The sequence below is a fragment of the Petromyzon marinus genome, chromosome 30 (genome assembly GCF_048934315.1).
Source record: "Petromyzon marinus isolate PM22_M1 ecotype Great Lakes invasive population chromosome 30, UKy_Petmar_22M1.pri1.0, whole genome shotgun sequence".
NCBI lineage: Eukaryota > Metazoa > Chordata > Hyperoartia > Petromyzontiformes > Petromyzontidae > Petromyzon > Petromyzon marinus.
The window spans coordinates 3,805,951-3,833,275 of NC_133696.1; the positions used below are offsets into that span (position 1 = coordinate 3,805,951).

General features: G+C 44.3%; 1 protein-coding gene across 1 annotated transcript; it reads left to right on the plus strand.

Annotated features, from left to right (window-relative positions):
* The first annotated feature begins 8,956 nt into the window (after positions 1-8,956).
* On the plus strand, positions 8,957-27,005 carry LOC116947478 (max dimerization protein 1-like). The gene is made up of 7 exons (XM_032963277.2): positions 8,957-9,361; positions 9,987-10,077; positions 12,537-12,590; positions 12,699-12,728; positions 15,698-15,812; positions 17,154-17,328; positions 19,340-27,005. Exons 1-7 carry the CDS (start codon positions 9,289-9,291, stop codon positions 19,510-19,512), a joined length of 711 nt encoding a protein of 236 aa, XP_032819168.1. The 5' UTR covers positions 8,957-9,288; the 3' UTR covers positions 19,513-27,005.
* The last annotated feature ends 320 nt before the right edge of the window (positions 27,006-27,325 follow it).

A 27,325-nucleotide genomic window follows, 5' to 3' on the forward strand; every position in this document is an offset into this window, starting at 1 on the left:
TGTTCCGCTTCCAGCCTCTGGATAATTACAACCGCATGCCTCTCTATGTTTCCACATTGTTCAGCTTTTGTTCCATTTTCTTTGTGAATGTTCACATTGGTCTTGAAGGCAATGGATGGAAAGTCCACAATCCCTATGCCAGGGCATGTTTCCTTAATAGTCACTGATGGTTTCCAGTGCCACGGTGGCGAGATGTTAACGCCATCGCCTGATATGCAGGATGTCGTGGGTTCGATACCGATCCCAACGCCTGCATATTTGGAGTTTGCATGTTCTCCCCGGGGTCGCGTGGACTTTTCTCCGGGTCCTCCAGTTTCTTCCTCCACATTTTAAATCATGCGTTTTGAGTATCTGTCTGCTATACATTTCCACATGATAAGCCACTTCGCTAAGCTATCATTTGTGGCCAGGTCGCTTCTGAAAAAGAGCTATATAGCTCAGTGGGCCTTACCTGCTTAAATAAAAACAAGTTTAATAGTTTAGTGTAATCGTTCAACTACGCATCCACATAGAAATTATGTGGATTGGGGGATGTGGCCATACGCCCAGTGTGCTACCGTCTCTTAAGATACTGTTGTGTCCGTACTTTACTCGAATGCCAATTATCTATGGATGTGTGTACGTGTCAATCCATCCACTCCTGGCTAAGTGCTTCTATTCCGTGCAGGTTATGGGGGTTGTTTGACCATATTACACCGTGCTGGTTAGTGCAGGTTGTGTATAGTGGGGACCAGAGCCTATGCTAGATGTGTGTGTGTGTTGTTTATTGTACTGTATTATAATATCTTGTACTGACACGATATACCCATACTGTGGTCTAGAATGAAATCCATTGGTGGGCGTGGTGGCATACACCTGCCATCCAGCGCTTCAGTGCCCATGAGTGAGCAGCACAGCAAGTACATTGTGGCGTCACGGTGGCTAGGGGATGTTAACTACCTCACCTGCTATACAGGAGGATGTGGGTTCGATCCTGATCAGGACCCTGACGCCTGCTGTATATTTGGAGTTTGCGTTATCTTCCCGTGGTTGCGTATGTTTTTTCTCCGGGTCCATCAGTTTTTTTCCCCCTCCACGTTTAGAAACGTCACGCGTTTAGAGTATTTTGGCTGCGATAAATTTCCACGCGATATGCCACTTCGTTGAGCTATCATTTGTGGCCAGGTCGCTTCTGAAAAATAACTATGAAGCTCAGTTGGCCTTACCTGGTAAAATAAAATAAAGAAAGAGTTAAAAATTAGGATTCGTGAGCCATCTGCGCAGATATGTAAGCGTCCCCCCCCCCCCCCCCCCCCACGTATGAATAATGACATTTCTCAGGCACTTTCGTTTCCTCCCAAACGAAGTAATATATCATTTTGCGGGACTCTCTTGAAAAGTGTTATTGGGACTCGGTGAGGCTTTTGTGGATAATTCGCAATGTATTTATATGTTTCACCACATTTTGTGATGCATGATACACTTTCAAACAATAGCCGTACTGCCCGCATTACAGCTCGTACGTGTCCTGTGACATTTTTCAAGGGAGGCCCGGACGTAATACAGCACCAGCACTCTATGTGTACAGACTTGTAATATTTAATAACACCGGGTAATACAAAACAGTCTCTCCCAGTCACGTATATAAATAACTACAATAATTTTGATAATAATATACTATTCTAGGAGGTGCCACAATGAAATCATCGTCGTAAATATAAATTAAACACACCCCTGCAGTTGTTCAGTCGACAAATGTTCTGGCTGCTATAGTTGTTTGGCGAGAAGTGGATTGCATTGTGAGTTGCTGACTGCAACGCGGTGTTTAAGCAACCTCACATGTTCCAAATTGGACAGCGATGCAAGTGTGAAGAAATATGTGGCGCAAAGCCTCCGTACACGCTGTCACGTGGGCTCCCTACGCATTAGTCTTAACTATCTCTGTGCTATGAAAAAAGCCTATTGCCCAAAAACGTGACCTGTTACATACAATACAATAAATCAGCCTGTTTCCTTTTCGGGCAGTGTCCGTGATGAATGTGTCGATGCTTTTGTTATTTGTACTTGTACACCGCTGCCAAAGCTGTATCCCAATTTTTTTTTGTCTTGTTTAGCACAGTCCGCACGCAGCTCAGAATGGTATGCACACGCACAGCCCTGTTGTCAATCCACTGCTGGATGAGGCCCTCCCACATGATGGCAGTACATGCCGTGGTGATGCGATGATACTTCACCATGCTGATAGTTCATAGTTATAAATAAAGGATATGATTGAATTAATGCATTGGCTTGCCTCTTGATTTGTGTCTGCAAATGTCACCGACCTGCTCTGAAACCACTTGGTGAAGTATGGTCAAGTAACCCCCATAATCCACAGAGAATGGGAGTAGCCCTCATCTAGCAGTGGATTGACAAAAAGCTGGACACGTCTACAACATATGCTGCATTGTGTATGCTGTGAGTGCGTGGTTGAGTTGTTTAAACACGAATGTTAATGTTAAATGTACCTAAATTTTGATTTAAAGCTTTCGTGACTGCAGTATCTATTTAAATAGTCATGTTTTGTGAACATTGTACAGCAATGCCATCCGTACGAACCTGTCGCAAAGCTTTTGAAACACAATACGCATGATACTGTGACATTACATTATTAATACTGCTGTCATAAACATAACACTTTAGACATACCAGGTCGTGTGATGCGGTTAGTTTATATTTAAATACAATGCCTGCCACATTCCTACACCGAGGCCGATGTGTATTTATTTATTTGTACTCAACTCTTAGTTTATACGAGCAAACTTTTACCTTGTGACGCATCACGGGAAGGGGAGACGAGTCAATTATATGATATAACTAGCTTAACTACCCGGCTTCGTCCGGGACTTGGATTCGCCATGCCCGGCCGCCTTTGTCTTCCCAGTGAGGCTGAGTCGACCTAGGGGAGGCCCAGGACCGGTTAAAATAATCGTCAACGGTGGTGGCCGTGAGCGGGAATCGAACTCGGGTCGCCGGGTTCGTAGCGCGGCGCGCTAACCACTACACTACAATGCGTTACGCTTCCACACACAGACACATACACAGCGCGCTAACCACTACACTACAACGCGTTACGCTTCCACGTGCGCGGGTCACGTGACAGATTTGACGTCACAGCTCACTTGCCGTGCAAAAAAATGCATTATTGAGCTACCCCCGCCCAAAAAAAAGAACAAAAGTTTATTTGTATAATTTTTGCATGGTGTACAGTCTGGAAAGTACTCACATGGCAAATTTCAAGTTTGTTGCATGTCGGGAAGTACGCTAAACATTTTGAACAGTCACACATATTCACAACTATATGGAGATGCATGCAAAAAGGAACGGGAGCAGAGGAGAGAGAAGAGAAATAATGGGAAATAATAGTAGTACAATTATGGAGAAGGAATGGAAAAAAAACGTGAGCAAATGAAAGATGATGATTGGAAGAGGCTACAATAGGGGTCTCGACGCTGATGCACTGAGCAGAGTCTGTTCTACCAGGGGGAGGGGAGCGAGACTCAAGCCTCCTGCAAATCACGTTATTTACAGGAGACTTTCAGCTGATGTAGATATATAGATGCGCGGTGTGTTTACTTAAGATGTATATGTTTGCATAGGCAGGCATACCAGGCAACTTTTGCGCATGGAACATGTTTTTGCCGTGTTTTTTAATCACATTTCCCCGTGTTTATCCAATTTAAATGGCATCGGCACATTTTGCGGAATGTAACATTAGCGCTCGCAAAGGTAGATCGTGACGAACGCAAGCATGAGCGAAATGTAAAGCGGAACATATGCTGTGTGTAATCATCATCACCACCAGCCAAGGTCTATCCAATGTTGGATGAAGGTCTCCTCAAGCTGCCAGCCATATCTGCAGACACTACAATGTGACAGTCAACCTAACACCTGGACACAAGCAGATTTAATTGCTCCATATCTTAGGTTGACGTTCTCTTGCATGTGTCGTGGGTTCAACTGAGTCACAGATGTAGACTTTGAAGGCCAGCGCATTTATTTAGTTCCAACCCACGGGGTAACTTCCCCTTAACAGAATAACAACTTCGGGTGGTGACCACCCAGCTAACTACACTAGTTACCACACTAGTTACTACACTAGTTACCACACTAGTTACTACACTAGGTACTACACTAGTTACCACGTAACTGTTACTACGGACCCGGGACCAACAGCATCTGCCCCGGGTCCACGTGCTGGAAGACTCGTAGAACGGAGATCGTAGACGAAGGGTTATTTTCCCGGGATGAACAACCCCTGTCCCTCTCGGGACTCGGCTTATATTCTTTTCGGCGTGGCCGGCTCCGTCCTTGGCCGCCACGCCCACCTTCCAGAACCATCGGGAAGGACCTGGGTCCCTATCACGTGACCCCCCCCCCCACCTAGCTCCCTCATGGGGGCCCCTCTGTCATCTTAACCGGTCACGTGTCCTCCCGGGTCAACCAGAGTGCCATGGCCTCACACGACCTTCCCATTTGGTCGGCACCCACACACCGTGTCCTGTAGGGCCGGCAATGCACTTACAGCATGGTGCCATCCAGCGCTGTTACTCAACGCACACCGTGCCCCTCTAGGGCCGGTACTACACCCACAACATGGTGACACCTAGCGATGTCACTACACATGCATTCCGTTACTTGGCTGCCACTCCATCATTGCACAAACCGTGGCAGATGCGGATAGCTGATGCACAATTTGAAAATTTAAAACTGTCTAGTTTTTATTTGACTCTCCAGTTTTTTATTTATTTTCCATACAACATATAACGATGCAATGCCCGATCCACAAATAAGAAGGCGGCGTTACAGCGATACACTCTGCTGCTCCCGACGCGGTTGTCTGGCTTGACCTCCGTGAATGTGAAATTGTTGTTGTTGCTCTGCATCTACATCAGCCATTCGAATGAAGGCTACCATTATTCTTGACCACCTTCCATCATCAATTGCAGCTGGTCAGCGAAACTAATATTACTGCACATGAAGAAAATGTCAAAATGCATATTGAAAGTGGAGTTAGACAGAGTGACATGCTTTCGCCCAGTTTATTCAAAGCGACATTAAAATACATTTTCTGAAAACTGGATATGTCATGTGTATTGTGTTTCTTTTAGCAAATAATTAAGGGACTAGTTCTAGATTTGAAGCTTTCGTGACTGCAAGGATCCATACTCTTTGGTTCTATTCAGTAAAGTCACGTAGGTAAAAATAAAATAACAAAAAATCACTACGTTTCGGCCACAACACAAGCGGCCTTCATCAGGTGAAGGGACTGGACTGTCCAGAGGACAGCGCTGGAGTGAAGACAGCAAGCCCAGGTCGCGTCCTTAAAGCTTGTTGTCCTTTAAGCTTGTTGTCCTTTAAGCTTGTTGTCCTCAAAAGATGCCGCGACAACAAGCTTAAAGGACGCGACCTGGGCTTGCTGTCTTCACTCCAGCTCTGTCCTCTGGACAGTCCAGTCCCTTCACCTGATGAAGGCCGCTTGTGTTGTGGCCGAAACGTCGTGATTTTTTGTTATTTTATTTTTTACCTACGTGACTTTACCGAATAGAACCAAAGAGTAATTAAGGGACTGTATTGGCAGCAGTCCACAACAACAGCAAAAACATTCTTCACGTATGATGAACTTCTTTCGCGCCACATGTAGCCAACCGTGCTAATCGGAGGAGCGGGGACGCTGTCACCGTATGTTTTTGTTATGACAGAAAACCCCCTAATACAATAGGATGACGTTTCAGACTATGCCCACATTCTTGAGAGCAGTGAGGAAGAGCCGTGACCTAAAAAAAACGTCAGCCTATTTTTAGTTGTATTTGTACTTGATGTTTGTGCGGCCCGTATAGTCAAACACAACCCCCACTCCATGGAGAAAGCTTTCATATCCAGCAGTTGATACATAAAATGGTTCTAAATGTCTTCTTGTACTGTATTCGTTTTGGCCCGTACTTTTCTTTTGCAAGCTAAATGAGCTCTCGTCTGATCACGGTGTTGGCACACTTATCGTATAAATACAAACTGCGCAATTGGGGTGTTTTTTGGGAACATTCTGTATTTGCTTGTCATAGTTAAGGGGCGTTAAACAGTTTTTTGTTGTTGTTGAGATTCGTTTGAACGTAACACACACCCATATCAAGCGTATTAGAATGCCTGACATTGATCACATTTGTTTAAATTCTGCCGTCATTGTATAGGCGTGAGCATTTGGAAATGAACGTCATCGCTTGGTATATCCCATTGTGATTATGTGTTTTTTTCTGTGGATATTTGAAACTTGTGTGAATCACTGAGGTTCAGCCACTGCGTTACACTTGCATAGTTAAGATACAAATATGGTTCACCCCGTATTCTTGTACAGGGAGATTGAGTTTTCAGGTCCATACGGCGTACAGCCGTTTCAATACGGGCAACAAAAATGTGATTCTATTTGTTTGTGTTTCTCCCTTGTGATGGGACTTTGTAGGATGGACGTTGAGATTTATAAGAGCACGGGGTGACCAATAAGGTCTGAATTGATCTGTAATAAGGTAGGCACTAATAAGGGGTTGACATGTATAGGTATTGTATGACAAACACATAACGCCTATTTCACGCACGTTGCATCCTATACGGTACATTGTGTACGGGGTGGAGGATTTGTATTGTGGTTAAGCCCACTGCGTTAGTAACTCGGTTACCTGAGTTCGAGTCTTGGCTACGGCTCACGTCAGTGGTTTGTGATATCTGAATCGGTCTCCCCTTCCCCCTATTCACCAACCCGGTGAAGTATGGTCAAACCCACGTTCGTCCAACAGTGGAATTACAAAGGGGCAGATGATTGTTTTATTGCACTGTGTACGTGTGCACCACCTAAACCACAGTGGTGATAAATGTTAATCCAGTTTTTCACGTGTATCCCTCTTAATATTGTAGCTGTGCTGTAAACTGTTGGGGGGTAAACGCTTAGTTTTTGTGCATTAATTCCACTGCTGAATGAAGGGCTCCCAATTCCATTGTTGGTCATAGTTGGTTACAGTATCACCATACTTCGACATGCTGGTCAATGCGGGTTTGAAGGTGGTTCTTCTCAGGACAGGTTCAGTCTATCACTGGTGTTTCCGTGACCGGGTTAATAGGGTAGTTCGAGAACCACTGCTCCTCCCCCTTAGCTGCTTTGGTAGCAAGTGCCAATTTAAAAAGACAAAGATCCCCCGTATAGCCTTTAACAGACTGCTGGGGCAAGTGCTGTTAGCGAGTGCCCAGCACCACGCCCGGGCCGGCGACGCTTGGCACACCGCACCAGGTTCACATTTGAGGCTGAGTCGACCTAGGAGAAGCACAGGGCCGTATCAGATAATCGCTATCACTTGCGTTGGGGCCGTGAGCGGGACTCGAACTGGGGTCGCCGGGTTCGTAGCGCAGCGCGCTAACCGCTGCACCACCGCTCCCCACAGAAGTTTAAATGCACGTTCCGTACGCTGCACCACACCCGTGCAGCGTCTTTGTCTCTTATGACCAATGGGTGCCGAACCTCACCAACTGCATGTACCAGATGGCTCTTTTTTTTCAGGCCGAGTAAACCTAGTGCCGACCCCCCCCCCACACACACACACAAAAATACAGTTTCTGAACTTAAGTCACAAATTGCGCAAAGTGCAGCTGGGGGGGGGGGGGGTGTTCCGCGCGAAGAAATCGAAGCGGGGTCACAAGAGAGCTATGTCCTCCCAGCACAAATAATCCCTATCACCCCCCGCCCCCCGCGTGGAAAACAGCACGTACACACGCAGTTGTGTTGCCAGATCAGAGATTTAACCTCGAGATTGTTTTCTCTTCTTGTGTTTGAAGACATTTGGCATTTAGGTGTATGGCTGTACGAGACACAGAGGGCTATAGAGGCAACTTACATAGGTTTGGGGGTGAGAATGGCATGTTGTTTGTGGACTCAATTTTAACAGACAAAATAGGCCTTAAAAAATGTATATTTCAGTTGTTTTTAAACATTTCGTAAAAAGGTCTATTTTAATAAAACTTCTCCCACTTATTTGATGTTTATACAATACTCCTGCTCCTTCAAGACTGACATCTGGGACTCCATCATCTAAAAAAACAGGTTTGCGAGGCCTTCATATAGAAGTGGCAATCGTGGCTAATGATTGAGCTGTAAAACAAAGCTATAAATATGGTTTGTCGCCTAATTTGGATAATCGGATAATCAATTATCTATTTAATTTTTTTTAAGACTCTTGAAATATTTTCCTAAAAAAACTACAAGTGAATGACATACTTATAGCAAAACTAAACTTTACAAAAAAAATCCTCCGAATGTGTTACTATTTTTGTGTTAAGAGGTTTTTTTTTCCACAACCCCTCTGACCTAACAACCACACACACACACTCTCCTGCCGCAGCATCGAGCAGCACTTAGTCCACGTGTGTCCGGGGCGGGCCACGTGGGTTCCACATGGCACAACAAAAACCTCGGCGCTGGAGCTCTCCCATTGGCCAAGCCGCCCGAGGGGGCGTGCACTACGGGCCAATGGTAGAGCGCGGCATCGCGGTGTTGCTGGGCGAGTTACGCACTTCCGGACTCTCCGAACTCCACACCGCCCCCCCCCCGCTCACCATTAACCCCCCTCGTCAACATCCGGCCCCACCCAGCCCCCTTCAACCCCTCCCCTCCCCACCAGACACGTGTATCAACAAGCACCGCGCGCCGGGCCCCCTCCCCAATCCCCCGCGCGCAGATCCGGTGGCTCCCCGCCCCCACCCTCCAACTCCAGGCTTTAACCCCTCCCCCCCACCCCGCCTTTACGCGACTTCCCCCCCCACCCGGCATCCCCCCCGCGCTAGTTTCCGCCCCCGCCCCCTACGCCACTCCGTATTCAATGCATTACCCCGCCCCTCGGGTCCCCCGCACTGGGTTCCGGTAGCCCCTCCCCCCAACTCCATCCCCCCCCCTGCAAGCCCCCACCGTGGTCCCGTGCCCGATCATAAACAAATCGCGTGTTAACGGACGGGTGGTGCGCGCGCGCCTTTCCTTGCACTCGCATTTATAAATACTGTATCAAATATATATAGAAGAAAAGAAAAAAAACAACGCAGGGTGCTTGCTTATATTGTTGTACACACGTATACATACTGTGATATTATTTTACGCGCAACGTGAAAAAAAGGACGTTCGAAGAGCGGGCGAAAATAAAACGTCGGCAACAACAGTAATAATAGGAGGTAAAAAAATAAGAACGGAGAAGCATCGGCGGCGGCAGCAGAGTAAAAGGAGGCACCAGCCGAAGGATCATGATGGAAGCTGTTCCTATTAACATTCAGATCCTCATAGATGCGGCCGAGTACCTGGAGAGAAGAGAACGAGGTGCGTTGAGAAGGATTATGATGATGGGCCGCGAGGACACTTGGGTCCGCTGTTGGATGTTGGGGTTGGTTTGGAAGAGAATTGGCATGGCCGGGGTGGAGACGAGAGGGTTTCTTTCTGCCCCGGGGTCACTTGACGTGGCCACGGTGTCCCAACCTGTACGCTCTTCGTTTTTTTTCTCTCTCCACCTCATCTACATCGCCTCCGCCATGCATCTATCATCTCGAACAACTGATCGTGTACACTCAAACAATCGTACACCTCTTATCGATACATCCATTGCCTAAACATCGTCCAACAACCTCCACGTCAAATCTTAACCCATATATGCACGTACACTTTCTATACATCTCCGCCACCTAAACCTCCCGTCTTAACAATCAACCCCGTCTTCATCCTCACCTCCATTCGCCTCACGTCATCACCCGATACCTCCACATCGGCTCTCCTCCTACACCGAACCCTTTGTACGCATCCACGTCTCTCCAATACCACGGCACCATCTCAAACATCAAACCTTCTTGTCTACATGCCCCACCACCACTTCTCACCAACCTCGTCGATCATCGTCCACCACCTCACCTCCTCCGTGCACCTCATCTCAACGCGCCGTGTGTGGATGCAGAGGCCGAGCACGGCTACGCAGCTCTGCTGCCCTTCAGCAAGGAGGAGTCGAGCAGGAAAAAGATGAGGACGAGAAAGATTCTCGGCAGCCGGTGAGCAGAGGGTTTTTATTTTGGGGGTGGTGGTGGGAAACATGTCACGCATAATATCTTGTTCACGTCTTGGCGCACAGTTGCAAACAAGCAGTGCATTCGTGTCCACCGTGTTGCAATAGGAGTAACTAGACACGAATAACAACTACTAGTACAGTCTATGTGTGTGTGTCAAGTCGCTCTATACTCTCACGTGTTACCGCAATTGTGTTGTTGCAGATGTACTCAAACGGCTGCTGCTGCCGCTTTAGTGTTAACATGTCAATGCAACGCTAACGCGCTACAGTATCACATAGGCTGCCACATCATTGCTGTGTTGTTACCGTACTAACACACCACACACACACCACACACGCAATGTTACTACATTTGCACAATGCACACCCGTCACGTATTGACTGCGATGTTACTATTCACTACGGCACTGATGCAACGCGCTCACGTGTACGCCGCAAAATAGTTTGTTTAAAACAAAAAAATACCCACCACAGTCGCCACATTTACACGTTGTGTTATTCAACTAACCGTAGCACGCGTTGTAACCGGCAACGTGATATTATGCGTACGAAAAAAAAACATTACGTCAAAAGCTTCCTACGGGTGCATTGCAATGTGCAAGCCCAAGTGCTCGCTCGCTCGCCTTATTTTGTTGACAATCTTCCGCCCAGACACCATTACGCCTGTCAGTAACGTTAAAGCGAGAGGAAAGAAGCCAACGTCGGTGGAAAAAAAACCTGTTAAACAAAACAAATCTAGAGGGTAAGCTTCCGTGAAATAATGCAGAGAGGAGGAGGCCTCGCTCTCCGTGCGTGCGTCTGCCGTGTTGGGGGAGATAATCGCTGAGGAGAATCCCGCGCGTGCGCGCGCTAGTTTGCAGTTATTGCATTTAACAACAACAAAACATTGTGTTGGGTGCTGATGTTGTTTTGTTTTAGTTTTGGTTCAGAGGGGTGGAGAGAGAGAGAGAGAGTTGTTACACAGCAGCAGCACGGCTGTGCAGTGTGTGTGGGCTGCTAGGGGGGGCTCGCAACTCGTCCCAGGCGCCATTTTGAGCGAATTCGTGAAGAAGAAAAACAAAAAAATTTGGTTGGGTCGCGACAATAAAAAAAATAACAACGCGAAAGGTTTTTTTTTTTTGGGGGGGGGGGTGGAAGGGTTCATTTGCGATGAAAAGCACGAGCCCGTCGCAAGCCGCACTTGATTAATTTATCGCTCGAGCTCGTTGCTTGCTTTGCCGTCGTCAAGATTGCAAACAAAATGAGAGCAAAAAAATTTTAAGTCGATCGTCCGTTTCCAGTGGCCATCCTCTCGGCACCGATTTTGCAAAAAAAAACCGGCGGGGCGGGGAGTTTCGCCGCTTTGCTTGTCGGAGCAAAGTGCAAAACATTGCCTTGCAAATCTTGTGGCGCTCTGCGAAGCGACGGACGTGCCCAGGCTCTCTTGCCTTGTACTTGTACGCACGGAGCCGTCTTACCCCAAGGGGTTTTTTATGTGTGTGTGTGCGTGTGTGTACCGTAATGTGTTTATGCCGATGGTTAGATACGGGTTTGTGCTGCTGCTGCTGCTACTGCCCTCCCAAACACGAACGCTCCGTCAATAGCAACCGCCGCCGCCACAAGTAGCCATCGCGACGGCTCTCTGTAAAACGACGGGGCTTTTAATACTTCTGTTGTTTGTGCAATCGTCTTTTCCTCGCAAACCATGCAACAGATTGCACACATGCTGCTGCTGCTGTTGCATTGACCCACTAACACACAGAGGAGGGAGGGTAATGGTGAATTGCGTTACATTATTTTCCATTATTCATGCTGGCACAAGGCACTCGACTTTAAAATTGACAGTGGCGTCTCTTGGACTAAAATAGCATTCTCCGCAACAAAAAGCCTTTACATGGAATATTTCTTTATTGTTGTGGGGTTTTTTTCACAAGCAATGCTTTTTTTTTACAGTTTCCGTGTGCAGTGTATTCGGACAAAGTTGGAATTAAATGATAGTCTTTGCCAATGCATGACAGTGCAGTGTTGTGGCTCAACGTGTTTCTGTTGATGGCTGCAGGGGTTGTTGTTGATGCTTGGGTTGTGTTTTTACTGTAAAAAAATGGTTGAAACTGGAGCAGTATGGAATTTCTAACCCCTTGAGGACTGAACCGAGAGGCCGTTGCAATAATTTGAATCATATATAAATAAATAAATGCTTCTTTTACGTTTGGTTCTAATGCTGCAACAACAACAAAATGTTTGCGCCAGCCATAATTGCACACATGCATTTTTGTATATACAAAACATCAGCACTGAATATGGAAGTTGGAGGAGTGGCAGTGTTAGTGCTTGAAACGTTACGCACTGTTTACGACCTGAATCCTGCACAATATGGTGGGAGGAAGTTGTGCTTACTGGATGTTAAAATGCAGTATGTGCTAAGCACATGTGTTTAACAATCTGTTCTGTTGTTGTTCCCAGTGGAAGAACAGAACTCTGCAGCATTGAACATCCCATTCTAGTTCCTGCAATAAGGTACAGATTTTGATTGGAATTGTGGACATTGAATTTGGATGTTGTTTTGTGCAAAATCTTACACTTTGAAAGGAAATGTCTCTCATGCGTTTTTGTTTTTGATTGCAGGTCTACGCACAATGAGCTGGAGAAAAACAGGTGAATAAACACTGTTTAAAACATTGTTATCGTTGCGTTATTGTGGACTTAAACGATGATGCACGTCAATGCTCGTAAATGTGTTGTGGAGGAGACATTGTGACACTGAATTTGTTACGTTTTATTTCACTGTTGCACTCCACAGACTTTTATTTGGTTAGGTGGCATTATTGGGGTTTAGGCCCACGAAACATGCTCGTTAGGGAAAGGCTTGCACGGGTGTAGGGGAAAGCCTTGCATGGGTGTACGCACAGGCATGCTGTGTCGTCATTCACACCTACGTGTGAACTTGAAGCCCTCGTGGCTGTTTTAAGCAAGGCAGCCGGGCAGGATAACTTGGGACAATCCCCCCGCCACTCTTTTAGAATCCTTCATAAGTTGCACCTGGAGCGTTTGGCATTTACACTGCATTGTGAAAATCCTCAACAGTCTGGTATGACTTTGGAAACTTCATTTATTTTCATAAATTAGAAATGGTATTATTCACGTGCTTATGTCTTAAACGTAAACCGCAAGCATTGACTTTTACGTGATGCGTCTCTTGCTAATCGCTTCCTGCTGATTGGCTGATACTTGGTGCTTTGCCGTTGCATAAAATAGAAATACTTTTCTGTGATTATAATTTTTTTGAACTCCACATGCCAATGGTTTTAAATACTGCATGTCACAGCTTGAGGTCAGGAGCTTCCGTTTGATATGAACATGAACATTTTAGACACAGTAATGTGTGGCCAAACATAGGGATATATATGATCTGACCAAATATATAAAGATCACGTGCAGGATAAACTAAAAAGTGACTGCTTGTATATTTATTGCCTGTAACCCAAACCCTGCTGTCAGTCCAAAATGGACTGATTACCCTGTGCCACTACAGCCGTCTTAAAACATGACTTCACTTTAAATGGATCCGTAAAATTAAATAATAATAAAAACATTGCTTCAATTTTAAATCACTATAGTCTGTATTAAAAAAAATGGCATGCACAGTTGATTGCCTTGGAGCAAAGCATTCCTCTTTGCAGTAGTGGTGAAGGAGTGAATGCAAATAGAACAGCAACTGTATTGTTGGTTTACGTGGCTCTGGCAAAACAGAAGATGGTGGATGAAAGAGGGGAGATGAGTGTCGAACGCAATTCATTCAGCCGCTCGTGGCACAGGACGTGAGCCTGTATTGGATATCTCAAGTGGCAAGTGGCTATTAATGTACAGGGCTGTCCTTGAACCCCACTCCCACCCTTGATTGCAAACAAGCTGTGTACCACAACAACAAAAGACCAACATAAAACAGCCCTCGGTGAAACGACGAGCTATTATTTTTTGCAAGGTGCACCTTCATATGGTTTATGGTCTTGTATAAATGTATGTGCACTTTTGTGTAAGCTATGTCCTTAAATAGACTTAATTGAAACGTGTTGATGTGTCATTTTAGCACGTGTTTAGCTTTATGAATTGTGTTAAGTTATACCATCGTTTGTAATTTGCGTTAATCCACTCGTAGAATGTCCCAGCATTGGTCTTATTGACAAGCATGCAAACATACCTGCCTTGTTTAGCTTTGCAAATTTCAAATGGCGTGTTGGCTCTCAGTTTTACAAAAGGCACCTGCCGAACTAGTAAGATCATTTAAACATGAGCATTGTATGTGGTGTGTGTGTAGTATACACAATCATTAAAGCACTGGGTGTCAGTTATGTGTGCTTTCGGCAGGAGGCACAGATTACTTAGTGACGTCATCATCTATTCATAGTGATTCCAAGCCTATGATGACTGAAACTGCTACCATAAATTAATGAATAAAAGACTCGTCTGCAGATCATGTAACTGTTTTTTTTGTACTAAATCCACCCCCGAACACTTATGTAATAAAACTTCACCAGTGACCCGTGCAAGTTTGTAAAGCTATTTTTTTATTATTGAGCTGAATCATTTTATGTTGCAAAACATCCTATTTAGTCTTTGTGATGACTGAACAGATGCACATTTCCTATAAGTGTTTTTCAGTCCCCATTGCTCCCAGTAACGTTAGCCATGTGCTGCCTGTTTGTTCGACTTTGCATTCTTGCCAGACTACTGTTGCGCCTAGATTTGGATAGAGCCAAACTGGAGCATCAGCATAATTTATATTACATTTCGGAAACTAACGTAATGCCCGGCATACACTGTAGTTTAAACATGTACCGTTCAGTCCCAAGTATTTTTGGAAGCAAATGCAAATAATGCTGTGTGGCTTAGCAATAACCGGTCAGTTATTTTATGTGCTTTCTGCCGATCCGTAGAACAGGTCATGTTATATTTACACACGTGAAATCCTAGACATAGCCTATTCATAGCTTTTAAGATGCTTGTGAAGAAACTCCTTGTTGAATGCTTCTGTATATAGTGCTTCTGTAAATCCAGTAACCGAATGTAAAATAGGTGTTGGTGGTCATCAGAAGATTGGTGATTGGGTTTCTGCGAACACAGAGCAAGTGTTCTATTTAAAGTTAAGTTTAGGATTTTATGAACTTCAGGCTGAGCACGCAATGTAATGAGCGCAATGTAGTGGTCACGTTCTCTGACAGAATGGTATCAATGTGGTCCCAAGTTTAAAGGCTGTTTTTGGAGCATTGCCACAGCATGATACTCTGGCTGCATAGAGGTTGCTTCTCTGTTAGTGTGTTGAATGCTGGCGTGAACTTGCCCGGGGGTGATAACAGGCTGTAACCATATGACAGACGTGCTCATCAGTCATTACAGCATCCTCGCCGTTAACATGGTGGAGTTTGCGCTAAAAATTGTTGCACTGTGTCGATTGAACTTCGAATCTCATGTTCTTTGCTTGAAGCTTTTTGATTGATGCAATCTGCTGCCTTAACCCAACATATATTAAGTAATGTCCCATCGACTAGATATTGTATTGTGAGAATGAGTTCAGGCTTAGGAGAATGACGTATTGTGTTTTGTGGTAATCGTATTATTCCTTTCAGGAGGGCCCATTTGCGCAAGTGCCTTGAGCGCCTGAAGGAGATGGTTCCCCTTGAGGCCGAATGTTCCCGCCACACAACGCTGGGCCTGCTTAACAAGGCCAAAAACCACATAAAGGTGACAAATGGAAAGTAAAATAGCCAAGCCCAAGTGGCTTAGGGGTCAGAGCACCGAACCAACACTGCTGGAAAACCTAGGTTCAAACCCAGCTTTCAATTAAACCAGGCATGCATGTGTAGGGAGTGCTGATGGTCTCAGCCCGTTTGTGCAAAATAAAAAAATATCCTTCAAATTAAGTTTAGTTTTTTACTTAATTTGGCAAATATTTTACGTATTAATGTCTTAATAGCAGGGCACATGCGGAGCCCCAAATGCGGACATGAGATTACTTATTTGATCTTAGTAGTTGTGACTCTTTCCAGAGGCATTTGTGAACACAAGCTATTGCACTGCCCTGTGATCTCTAGATGGTCACTTAGTCTTATGAATTACTTTAAACACTTTTTACATTAACATTCACATTTCTGGTGTAATGTTAGTTTTTTACTTGACTTTCATTTAATAAATTCGTTAGCTTTTACGGTTATGGGTAAATCAATTGCAGTGACCCTAAGGGGCACTACAGCATTGGTTAAGTTTGTATTGTCAATATTGGTGGGAAATGGTTCTGGTGGGAAAGTGTGCACAACGGTCAACATTCCTTCAAATTTCTATAGCAAATTGTATTCCTATTGTGCTATTTGGATCGTGCCATGGGACGTAGAAATATCCTGCCCACCAGTGGAACATATGTTTAGTGTCCAGACCCATAAATAACTCCTGCAGTAGGAAATATCAAACATTCATCTGTCTTTCATAATATATAAAATGGATACACACCACATCTCACTCGGTTTAAAGTTTTAGTTCCTCATAGGTGGAATCTTCCAAATGAATGAGAAGTCCAGCTAAAAATCAAATATCTCCAATCTTGCAGGAATATTCAAATATTTGTGTCCCAGGCACAACTATTGGAAAAGGAGATTTTAGGTCTGTGTATAGCACCTGAAAGTCACAGGCTGTGATCGTAAACTATCTACACATGTTCGTTGCATGTAAAAAACGTATTTTAAATTGTCAACGCTGTCATAACCAAAAAAAAATCATTGTGTCATTGTTGAACAGGCTTAGACCACCAACTTGCTATACTTGAGAATCTTGTTTAATCACGGGCTGTTGCAACCAGGATTCGAACCCAGGAGTTTCATCCGTGGCAGCTCGCTGCTTGAACATGATATTAGTTCCCCGAGCCACCCGGCCACCTCTAATGCATGCTGTTTACGTAGAAACAGGTGTTGGGTTCAGCAGCCTCATCGCTTATCTCGGATGCGTCAGCAGTAGAGCGGCGATGTTGATGTCCCCCCCCCCCACCACCCTGCTGACTGTCGTGGCCGCCCTTTGCTCGCTCTGTTTCTGCAGAGGCTCGAAGAGCAGGACCGGAGGGCTCAGCACCAGAAGGATCAGCTGGAGCGCGAGCATCGCTACCTGCGGCGGCGCCTGGAGCAGCTGCAGGGCGCGCCGGCAACCGTAGAGCGAATGCGGACGGACAGCCTGGGCTCGGCGCTCAGCTCGGAGCGCTCCGACTCCGACAGAGGTGTGCGCGCGCACCCGCCCCTACCCGCCTGGGCCTGCACAGCTCCTTGAAGCTGGAGCTGTGTCGCAGCCTGTGCGGTGGGGGGGGGGGTGCTTGGAGTAGCTATGTATTTTACTTCTGCCTGTGTGCTAGCACAGGGGTCGGCAAACCTTGCGGCTCCACAGCCGCATGCGGCTCTCTTAGGATTATTAGTTTGTGGCGTTATTTATTAAGGACCCTGGCGTATTTACATGCATTCTGGCTCTTGATATATTGAGGGATTGTCTTTTTACCGAATTCGAAAAAACTCTTGTTTTTTTGGTTGCCGGCCCTGTGAGAGCAGTAGTAATATTGCTAGCTGTAATTTACTGCAACCGGCTTCAAGTGTCTGGATAATTTTTCAGCCCGTGTACTCGGAGTATTTAAACCTTTGCTTTAGTTGTAGTTCGATCATTTTGCGGCTTGTAGGCTAGTATTGGCCGTATCAGTTTGCAAACTGTGTACTACCAGTGTCTAAATTTACTTTGTAGCATGTGTTCTTGCAGGACCAATATTTTGCAGGCTAGGTGCTAGCACCGGCTGTACTTGTTTGCATCCTGCTTGCTTGCAGCAGCTCTATTGTTTTGTCGTCTGTGCTGGTAGTGACTATTGTTCCACAGCCTTTGTACTATTAGTAGCGGTGGTATGCTTTGCTGCCTATGTGTTAACATTATCTCTATTGTTTCCCAGCCTCCCTAATTGTACTGTTGCTTTTCCGCCTATGTGCTTGTGGCAGTTGTTTTGTGTCCTCTTGCGTCATCAGTAGCTGTATTGTTTTTAATCCTGTGTGCTTGCAGTAATTAGTTTCGCAGCCTGCGTGGTATCAGTAGCTGTTATGCTTTGTAGCCAGTATGCTAGCTTTATTTTTGCAACCTATTTACTTGCAGTAAAAGATGTGTTTTTAAGCCTGTCTCCCCAGGAGCATTGGTAATTTGTAGAAGTAAACATTTTTCGAGCATTTTTTTAAAATCTAGATTTGATCAGTAACCTGCACACAATGGCCTACTCTCGTAATTCTGAAGTCAAAATATTCATAGCATTAAATTTATAGTAAACAGTTTCATACAAATATTGCCAATGATTGGTTGGAGCAGTGGCGCAGTGGTTAGCACACTATACCTTGATTAAGGCGACCAAGTTTGATCTCATCGACGAGTGCCATCATCACCCGCACTCTCAACGAGTTGCAGTGGATTGATAAAGGGCTGTATATTGTGAATTATTGGCAATGTAGTGTAAAATAAACAGATTTAATGGTAATTGTGCACCGCTTAATATGCACATCGTCTCATGGCAAACAAAACCTTTTTGTGTTTCTGTATTAGCAATGGTGCACAAGCATAAATAGCAAAGGAAATATATATGCCAATCATTTACATTTCTTGATATCAGTTTAACACGTAGGCTTTCGCGACCAATATTATTCATAATAAAGGTTTTTGGGTTAGATCGCGTTTATTTATAAATGTGTCGTAACCCTCCACCACCCGACACGGCCAATCAGCAAAGAAAAGTGTCACGTTGACAAAAGACAAATAATTCACTACTTCAGCCCACCGGTGTGTTGAAGAGTTAATCCACATTTACAGTTTGAGTACTCAAACTGTAAATGTTAATCCACATTTGTAAATGTTAATCCACATTTACAGTTTGAGTACTCAAACTGTAAATGTGGATTAACTCTTCAACACACCGGTGGGCTGAAGTAGTGAATTATTTGTCTTTTGTCAACGTGACACTTTTCTTTGCTGATTGGCCGTGTCGGGTGGTGGAGGGTTACGACACATTTATAAATAAACGCGATCTAACCCAAAAACCTTTATTATGAATTTCTTGATATGTTATATATGTACTTTTAGGGCAGTGTAATTGACAAATGTGGGTTTTTGTCTGAGCGTCGTACTCTTAACACATTGGGGCTGTTGTGTGTGCATGCCCGCGCATGCTCTCCTCCACCCACCCCACCTACCCCACCCTGCCATCGCGACTACAGAAGAGGTGGACGTGGACGTGGAGAGCCTGGAGCTGTCGGTGGGCGGCGAGACAGACAGCCTAAGCGTGGGCAGCGTGAGCGACGGAGAAAGCAGCGGCAGCAGCATCCTGGCCAGCTCGGCCAGCGACGGCGGATACTCGAGCTCCAGCCTCAAGTGGCCCAGCTTCTGCTAGCTCCACGCCCCCCCCCCCCCCCTTGGCCTGCCCTGCCTGCCAACGGGCACAGCACCAGAGTCCAGCTGGCCCTGCCAACCTTCCTCATCCTGTGCCTGCTGTGCTGCTGGGGCCTGGCCTGCCTGTGTATGCCTCTGCTGCTCTTTACCTGGCCTGTCCTACTTGGGTAAACGTGACCTGCCCCCCCCACCTCCCCCCCAAGAGAAATTGTGGAACAACATTGGGTTCACGTGCAGGCATTTAGCCTCGGTGCCAAGCCGTGTTTAGGTCTTGTTTTATTTGTATTGTTAATTTTATTACTATAGGTATTTTTGTGATCACAAACACTTTGGGATATCCTCATATTTAACAAGCAAGAATATTTTTAGATTTCCCCCCCCAATTTTCAAATGTATTATTCGAGAAGGCCTTTATTAACCCTGGATGAAATCCTTCTGTTACTAAAAGTAACTCTTTTTTTTATTTCGTTGATGGAAGTAGTCCCTTCCCGATGTCACGTTGGTTTTAACGCTTAAGCGTGATGCCTGCGTGTTCCTTCTAGGACTCAACTTTATTCTCGGTGCCCTTACATTCAGGTAGGGCAATGTGGGGCTCACAACTCTCCGAACACACAACATTCCAGACAAGTTTAACAACAGCTGTACTATTTGAGCAGAAAACTGTGTCGTTTATGGTGTTAACACAACGCAGGAAAAAAAAAGCAAAAAATCAGCCTTCATTGTTTATAGACAGTGCATTTTACAATCAAAGCACTTGAGCTTATCGGCGATAAATATTATTACGTTATCGTTGAATGTTTCAGCAAACATGTGAATATCGGTAAAAAGAGTTTTATTTATTTGAGAACTATCGGCGTTTGTGATGGTGCATCATCGTAAGCCTTCGTGGCATTGGCATGTTGTGTATATACGTGGGGGTGAACTGGAGCATGGCATGCATTCGCCAGCACTGCCCCCCCCTCCCCCTCGCGTGTTCGGGAAATGCAGGAAAACATACGGCCAGTCAAGCGCCTCTTGGTATCGTACCAGTCAGGATATCGGAAGTGCATGACAAGAAGCTGAGTTGATGTATAAACAGACAAAATGTTCTAATTGTTGCATGTTTACGTTAAGCTTTTCATTTTCTGATGATGGCCCGGAGAATGACCGAAACTGCAGCGATACCAAGTTGGTTCCACTTGCTCTAACGTCGCTGTCCGTTTATTTACCTTCTCGGTGCACCAGCCGGTCGTGCAGACCCCCTAGGGAGCAGTTAACGTGGACCAAAGGCTAGAGTTTTTGCCGAAACACTGCGAGGGAGATGCTTCAGTAGCTCCCATAGTTGTCATTATTTTATGTTTTGGATATTACTGTTGAAATTATTTTTGTCTCTTTTTTTTAAGAGAGCCGATCTTGTCTTGTGCCAGACAGTTGGTGTCTAGTTTTATTTTGTGCCAGACTTTCTGAGCATCTTTTTTAACTGGTACATTTAAAAAAAGAGGATTGTAGGCAAGTGGACAGACCCACCTGTCAGTGCTTTATCGGCATTAAAAGTAAACGGTGACTCTTTGGTAACAGGGTTGCGTTGCTGTGCAAGTTACCTGGCAATTTGCATCGTAAAAAAAGAGTTATTGCCCCCATCATTTTTTGGACAACCGATACATAGTAACTCCTCAGAGGGTTAACAGTGGCGTGTAAAGTTAATTCAACATTTGTGTCAAATCCGATTGGGAATTGGTAAAATAATTACAAAAGCAAAGTTGTTACAGGATAATGGCTACAAAAAACTGTTAGGCAAGAGGATTTTGGATGGAGGCCTGTTGAGACACACATGTGGCAGTTCTCCAGTGCTGAACAGCACTTGAGTTTGAATGTTGCCGAGTAATTTACACGTTGCGTGCTGCTCGCTATTTACCAGTAGCATATGTTTAGTTTGGGTAAATTTCAGGTAATTTTGCACAAAACACTGCCCAGTTACTGAATTGCTGCCAAATAATTTTGTACATTACGTGGCGATTTTGTAATGTAGAGCACTGTGAGATTATTGTTAACAAAAAAAACAGTTGAAAAATGTAAAAAAAGACTTGTAAATATAATGTAGATGTGCAGTGATTGGCTGTGTATTTTTACAAACATTAGTCCTCTGCACTTCTAAAACAGTTGTACAAAAAAAGGCAATAACTACCTTCCCAGCATGTAGCCGTGTTAACTTGGTGAGGCTCTTAACACAGTACATTCTAATTATCTTCCAGTGGTTACCTGAGCCAATGGAAATGCACAGAAGCACCTCCGTGATTGAGACAAGTTCGTGGTAATTTTTTGGAGACTCGAGCGGCTGAGCTGAGGCAACAGGATTGCGTGCGCGCAACAACAGCGTCGACCGCAATCTGCGAGCTCAATGGTGTGAGCAGCCAGTAGCAAAGTGGATAATTAAATGCGAGTGTAAACATCGTTACTCCACCCTGCGGGCGCTAGCTCTGCACTCGTGAAATCGCGCAAACAGCATTGGCGGGCTACGCCATACTCACCCACTGTTACCGCTCACCCACTACTTCCGAGCCTCTGCGCCACCCAAGTTGACAAACTAAAAATATCAGGTGGCGAGTACCGGTCGGTCGGTGTCTGCCGCAGCACTCCAAATATTGTGTGGCTTGAATTATTGGAAGGTTTCTCGTTGCTCTGCGTGTTTCCACTGGGCACGGTGATGACATCTCCATTCACTTTAAGGCTGCACTGATCACCCTTAGTGACCAATTGGGTTGACTGTACATAGAGCGGTGCACGTTCTACGAGCCATTGTATTGTTGGTGTAGTTGTTGCTGGGCGTCGTGATGAAATGTAATGCTGCTCGTTGCCAGACCTTTGCCACGGTAACTGATCAAGCCTTGGTGCAATTTATTTATGGATTTAACGTAGGTGCAGCCTTAACGTTTCACCCGATTACAAAACAAAAGATACAGACATTTAATGATGACAGCTCAAAAATTCAGCTGTTTCTGTGTTCTTAAAGTGTATTTACTTTGTGAACTGTTAAATGTGTAGCAACAGGAGCTTAAAAAAGTCCTTGATTCCACAAGTCAACTTTTCTGGGAATCTCAGGGACTTCACTGCAGTTTTTTTCGTGTGCCTTTTTAGTTTTAATTTTATTGGCGGTTTTAAGTCTAAACAATTGTCAATGCAATATATGTTTATGATCCAAGTGCCCCCACAAGCCCCCCCCCTCCCCCGTTGAGACTTGTCTCGACACGTTGAGCAGGGGGGAAAAAACCCCATCAATCCGCTTACAAGATGAAATACAATTTTAAGGCACCGATAACAAGGGTATAACGCTGCAGTTTGGCAGAGGGATAAAAGCAGTTTAAGTTACCCTGTACACGATTACAGTGGTATGGTATGCTAAAGAAACCTTTTGTAAGTAATAAGAATTTTCAGGCTGTACTTACACGAGTGAGGGACTGTTAAAATATAAAAAAGCTCATACCGTATTTTCAAGCAAAGCATAACAAGAGACTAGTTCATAAGAAAAACAGCAGTGTCACCAGTTTCCAGTGCATCAATTTAATAAGCCCCTTGTACAGGACATAGGTAATGTATTTAGATGTTGTCTAAATGAAAAACGACGGTTGTATTAATGCGATGGCGCTTTGAGTGGCAGATTTGTGCCACAAAGTGCCGCGTGTGGAAGCAAAAATTTAAATTGACTTGACTATAAGCTAATGCATAAGAAAATAAAACCTTTGGTGCTATAATGGTACACAGTAGCATGCGGTCTCGCAGATAGGCAACAGTTAAACGGCAAGGAAAGCGAGCTGACACGTTAAGTCGTTAACACAATTCGCCACGACTGGCACATTTCTGCACGGTGTACGGAGCGGGGTAGAGTGCAGAGCGGATGTCTGCAAGCGACCCTTCCCGACCCGACAGGAAAAATGAAGGAAAAACCAGAGCCTGCCTCGTTACCTCCATTTAGTTATTGTTTGCCAGTCAGTTTTAAGCATTGTGTCCCCGTGGGAACGCGTGTTGGAGACAACACATGACATGCACCTGCTTGGTGTTTGCTCGCTTTCCGCGATGCAATTAGATACGACAGGTGATGCTCTTTGTTGTTGGCGAAAGGCGGTTAGGTCGTCAACAGAAACTGTGTAGTGCCCACTTCCTCTTCACCAGGGCACGTTTGATTTTTCTCATTGTCCAGGGCACGCAAGTTCACCCGTGTGTAACCCTGCGTGGGGTAAACACTTATTGCCCTTAGTCAATAAAACACTTGCTGTTTACGAAACATGGACACTTGAGCAGATTTCTGCTTGACCTTAAAAAAGGTGTATAAACAACCTCCATAATCCCACTTAACTTTGGGCTTCTATTAAAGAGTGCAAACAATTGCCTGCAAATATTTATGGCTGGAGTTTCTGAGCCAGTAATTCCCTGTAATGAACAGTTGTTAAACCGTTTCTTGTTAAATTGCTTGCTGTTTAAGAAACAGCCGTGAAGCCCTCTTGCAAGTGATAGGATGCAATCCACCATATGTTGTCCTATTGAGCAGTGAAGGATTCTCAAACATGAGCCGTTTATTGTGCTGTTGCACAAATTAAACCTGAATGATGAACTGTGATTTACCACAGAGCGAGAAAGGAAAAAGATTTATGCGGCCAAAATGACGGGCTGGCATGTAAAACTCTTACAAGTAAATCCGTTGTGATGACACTTGTAAACACCAGCATACGTTTTGGTCTGCTCATTGGTCATATGTTGAACTGTTGTCATCGAATTGCCATGGTCTCTTAATCAGGTGCTGCAGATAGTCTCACATTCTTTGTGGACATGGTGCTGTCTCTTATTTTTTTCATGTTGTGCATCCCCACGCAAACCCGGTGCACACGATGGCTCTTTTACATTAGCTCAAATTCCGCGACCGAGGGGCATATGCCTTACTCCCCCCCTGTCCCCCATTCCGTCTCAGAACTTGTGTCACAACCCCAATCCCTTGCACGACTCTGGAGCATTCCACGGCGTCACGAGACCTATAAATCGGCAGACCCGTAGAGTGCTAATGTTGTGGAGGGGGAAGGGTTGGTGGTGGTGGTGACTCCAGAGTTGGGGTGTGCCCCCTTGGGGTCAAGGCCCTCGAGTCCCTGGTTCTGGCAGACTTGAAGGGGAGGGAGTTGAAAAGGGTTTATGTCGCATCACATGTCACTTACAGCATTGCACTTGCAACCATTATCAGGCATTGACCTATGCAAAAAAAATGCTACACGGTCAATTGCAAAACAAAGATTTCTTATAAAATTGAATTACCATACTATAGTGATCTTTTAGTAAAATACCTAGGTTAATTCTTAAAGGCCTTGCATACATTTAGTTTGTTTTAGATTTAGCCCAGATAAGTTAATTGGCACTTACCTGGAGCTTGAATCAACAAGTACGAATGTATATATTACTGTACTTTTATGTTCTGGTAAGTATTTTATAATTTGTGCTTTTTGGAGGGACAAAGAAAAAGCACATTTTCTATTTATGACCAAATTTTCCCTTCCTGTGGCAATCTGTGGATTTTTATGGTGCTTTTAATGTTATGGTGTGATCCAAACATTTTTGTTTCTTGATAGCGATTAGAATATAGCATAACTATTGTTAATGTCCGTTTCCATTTACAATAGAGCAATCGATTGTTTGGCAAGCTGATGTGTATTCAACAAAGCATGCAATTGCCTTACATTTTGAACGTAAAGCAGGGAAATCATAACCGCTACGATTTAATGTATTCCTGTGTGAATTACAATTAAACACTTTGTTACAAATGTGAATGCAGGCATATCCCCAACCCTATCGAATTCCCTGCATTTAATTACACAATTCAGTATTTTAAAAATTACGGGTATTTACTGAAAGGGAATACAAGTCTTCAGGATAAGTATTGTCAGTTGTGTAGCAACTGAACAGTAGTTCTGGCTTCGATTTTGGCACTCATCAGCAAACCGCGGCCAGTTACAGAATTAATGCAGGCAAAAACTCGGATCGACACCTTAAGCTCAATTCGGAACAAACGGCTTAAACATGGTACGAATTTAACACACTTTATTTTTTTCCCATCAAATGTGTAGGAAAATAATTCCCAATGCAGTATGTGTATTTACCTTTTTCAATCTACTCAGAAAATATCTTAGTGTATATCGTTTCATTTTAATAAGGACATGCTTACAATAACCTGCATAGTTTGAGTAAAAATAAGGTTCAATGGGGTTCTGTTTGGACTAGTGTTCCCATCTGCTGCGAGAGATGGCTGTTAAACACCACCCGGATGTCAGTCCATGTGTTAAATTGAGTCTGTTATACAGAGTACAAAAATAAACCGTGGATCAGTTGTCATGCTCTCTTGATTGCCTCCCAACAAGATATTGTAATTGGCATCTTACCATCGTGATAAAGGACTTTTTAATTCAACAAAATGTTGATTTCCTGCCTTATGCTTGTCATGGCATTTGTATACCAGGCCAATGCCGAGAACTAAATCTTGGTAATGTTCTAGGTTTGCAATTGCCAGTTTCTGATGTTTGGGGGGAAAATAAACCAGCTGTGTGATTTGTTTTCATATTTACATAATGTAATACTAAATTTTACATTAATTTTGAATATATACATATATAAGTACTGCAATAGGTGTACCCATGTTTGTGTGAACGCTGGGCTACATGCATGGCAAATTTATTCCCTCCAACCCTAAACCTTGCACCATTATAAGCAGCACTCCACCGCACTAAAGCATTGTACATAGCTTTGTATATAGCATGTTATTATTTTCTTTGTACACTATTCGTTGAAGATTAGGCAGTACGGGATTGTCATTTATTCTAAATGTTGAGTGAATGACTACCTTTTGCAGCTATGTGTAATTTCCGTTGCCACTTTAGTATTGTTCTCCCCGACTGGTAAACATTGCAACTAAGACTCACGAGTGACGAGAACTTCGTTTGATTGCCACTGATTTTGATGAAATTCAACAAATATAGGACTGGCTGTAACTGTCTAATGATCTCGTCACCTTTGCGTTGATGTGATTTTTTTTTAAACCTTGTGTCCTGTCATTTCTGCCGTTAATGACTTGATGTAATTACATCGTGAAAATCTTGCGCGCTGACAAAGGCATCGTTGTACGAAGCGCGGCAACGTAAAAAGATCGTCTTACCGTCCCAACTAAAAGCATGGACATCGTCGATTGACACTGTTGTACACCACATTTTGTCCCCTTTCTTACAATTCCCTGATGGGGGCTATTTTGGCTTGAGTTATTTTTTTAAGTTACGCACACAATTTCTTCCAGCGTGTGCGCGCACATTTGCAAGGGATGGTTCATGTGCTCTCCGAACTGAAAAAAAGAGGCTCCTGATTGCTACTGACAGTGCAGTGTTTGGAAGTTAGCTGTAAAAAAAATGTATGCTGTGTATGTACTGTATATTGTATTGCTGTTCCCTATTATATTATGTAATAATATAGTTTATTAAAGTTTATTATAAAGTTTATTTTGATCGGTTCAATTCATTTTTCGAATGGTTGCGTGTGTTTTAATTGTACGCAGGTACCTACAATGTCTAAATAAACAAACAAAATGTGTGTGTAGGTTTCTGATGGCAAGTTGAACTACTCCATGCCATTAATGTATACACTGCACATGTAAGCCCTATTTGCCAATCCACTGCTGCATGAGGGCATACCCACGCCTCTAGGGTTATTATACCATGCTTTACCACGCTGGTCAGTGTATCTGAAGGTAGGGAGACTTGGTGTGGGAATATAGAATCAGTAGAGTACTATAAATGGACTGTAATGCAGTGTCCTCT

What these genes read in the sequence shown, in the direction of transcription:
- LOC116947478 (XM_032963277.2), top strand. Translation starts at nt 9,289, where the DNA reads ATGATGGAAGCTGTTCCTATTAACATTCAGATCCTCATAGATGCGGCC. An exon ending in AATGAGCTGGAGAAAAACAG is followed by an intron (nt 12,729 to 15,697) that starts GTGAATAAACAC and finishes TATTCCTTTCAG; the next exon opens with GAGGGCCCATTTGCGCAAGT. An exon ending in AGGCCAAAAACCACATAAAG is followed by an intron (nt 15,813 to 17,153) that starts GTGACAAATGGA and finishes CTGTTTCTGCAG; the next exon opens with AGGCTCGAAGAGCAGGACCG.